Source organism: Sceloporus occidentalis, unplaced genomic scaffold, assembly GCF_023333645.1.
Source record: "Sceloporus occidentalis isolate IW3139 unplaced genomic scaffold, rSceOcc1.0.p SCAF_384, whole genome shotgun sequence".
NCBI lineage: Eukaryota > Metazoa > Chordata > Lepidosauria > Squamata > Phrynosomatidae > Sceloporus > Sceloporus occidentalis.
Genome location: NW_028317364.1, coordinates 66,181 through 68,378, shown reverse-complemented (window position 1 = coordinate 68,378; position 2,198 = coordinate 66,181). Strand labels below are relative to the sequence as shown.

General features: G+C 47.5%; 1 protein-coding gene across 1 annotated transcript; it reads right to left on the bottom strand.

Annotated features, from left to right (window-relative positions):
* Window positions 1-470: 470 nt before the first annotated feature.
* Window positions 471-1,739, bottom strand: LOC149273333 (torsin-4A-A-like). The gene has a single exon (XM_089506424.1). The coding sequence runs from the start codon at window positions 1,737-1,739 to the stop codon at window positions 471-473; it is 1,269 nt and encodes a 422-aa protein (XP_089362550.1).
* Between the last annotated feature and the right edge of the window lie 459 nt (window positions 1,740-2,198).

The window sequence follows — 2,198 nt, the reverse complement described above, 5'->3', positions numbered from 1 at the left end:
ACATATTCACAAACCTTTCTTATTCTTTGTATTGCCCAAGTACGGGCAGGACTGTAACAAATCTGACCTCGCGAGCGGACAGTGATCACTTCTTCTAACCCCCAGACTGGGATCGAGTCCCTTTTTCCCTGTCAAACACCTGAGCAGCTGAGCATTCGGGGCACTCTGTGGTTACCAGTTCACTTCCTACATGATCCCGCCAGGATAAGCCGCCGTGGCAATCTGCGTTGGTCCCACAGGAGGAAAGATGGCACCGTGAGCCCATCCATCACCAGTTCTCTCCAGTTTGTCACAATGTATCTTTTCCTAAGTAATGAAAATTGTTTTAAATTAACCAGTCCATTTCCTCGCACCTTTGATGTTGTGTTAGCGGTAAGCTTGCTGCCTCTGCTCGTGGACAGTCCTGCTAACACACCAGTTACTACACGTTCACACAGATCCACTTACCCCACGGTCACATCGTTCTGGGCTCAGTGTTCGTGTGGGGGGGGGTGCAGAAGATTTACCCTTCCTACAACCTGTTTGCACCCCGTCACCGAATACTCTGTCCCCTCCTTAGTGTAGTAACTGATTTCTCCTGCCAGACTCTCTACTTTGCTCGTGTCTGGGTAGAAACCTTCTTGTAGAAGTTCATCCAGGAAGCAATGGACGACATGCTTTTTTTCTAGCAGCACGAAAGGAACTATTTCAGCGACTTTCCAGAGCGGATGGTGCTCGCCAAGGACGGAGCTCACAATGTTTGTAAGGTCGTGTTCTGTGTCGTGGACAATGTTGGTAGCGTTCTGCAAAACGTACCTGGTGATTTCATTACCACCCAAGCTGCTGATTAGGATGTACACGGCATTGAGATACTCGTTGGTTTGGTTCAGTTGAAAGTAACCTTGTAAAACATCCAGAAGGACTGGAGGCATGACCTCCATTTCATCAAATATAAAAACTGGGATCTTCTCCTCAATCTCTGCCTGACTGATCATGTGCGATATCACGCCAGACAGCTCTGCTTTGCATGCGGGAACGTCGCTGTCCTTTGGGCACTTGTGCCGCACGTAGTACTGTAGGATGAAGTCATCGTCCATCACCGACCGGAAGTGCTTGGCCAGTAATCTGCCCATGTGGCTCTTACCGACACCACTGGGCCCATTGAAGGAGATCACCAGCGGTTTGTTATGGTAATGAGTGGCCAAGTAGTCCTTCAAAATGGTGATAGTTTTCTCGATGGCAACTGGTTGGCCAAATACCTCTCTCTTCATGTTTTTTTCCAGCCCATCCAAGTCATACTTTAATACATTATCGTCCAAATTCTCAATAGCGTTTAGGATCTGAAAGCCAACAATGAAGATGAAGAGAAGGAGGCACCGCTTGGCTTTACTCTTTTGCTCCACTGGGAGGTATCTCCGTGCGTTGCCTGGATATAAGACGTGTCTGGAACGCTTACGCTTTGGCCTCCGTGGCTCGTGGTTTAATGCGACTTCTGCCAATGTGGGAGTATCAAATTTAAATATGTTAGGCTTTTCGTAGTTTGAAGACTTAAAAGACAGTTTCTCCACAGAGTTTTGCCTTCGGAAGGATGTCTTAGGGCTGTCTGCCGACCTCCTTCCAGACAGATCCAACTGAACACAGCCGTTCTTTTTTGTCCGGATCTTCTTGGTCATCCGGATGACTGCTCGTAATGGCAGGGGCTCCAGTGAAATCTTCTTCTTGGGGACAGGAGCCCCAACGCTTGGCTCATTTGTGTCCATCTTTATAGGTTACTGATACCATTCAAGTGAAGAAGATTGCACTGCAACATGAAAGAGAAGATACATGTTACTGTTATTTACCCTTAACTGCTACATTTCTGTCCTGTGAAGGTAATAATGGCATTAAAGTGTATCTGTGTGGTACCATAGAACCACGTACTGTATAAGTGCTCATGGAATGGACACATTGCAGGATAGAAACATAGAATATTAAGGCAGATCAGACCCATTCGGCCCACCTAGTCGCCAGTTCTACAAATTCAGCCAAGACCCCTCCTTTACTGGTCAAGAAAGCCAATAAGCACTGAGGTCACGCAGGGGTTTGGGCTCATGTTTATAGGAGAAATGTGTCTCTAATAGCCCCATTATGTCTCTAATAGCCCCAGTGTCTCAGAGTGCTGTCTAGTGGCCAGAGTGCATATCACACCTGGGCAGACTGGTTTGGACAGCCACGCGGTG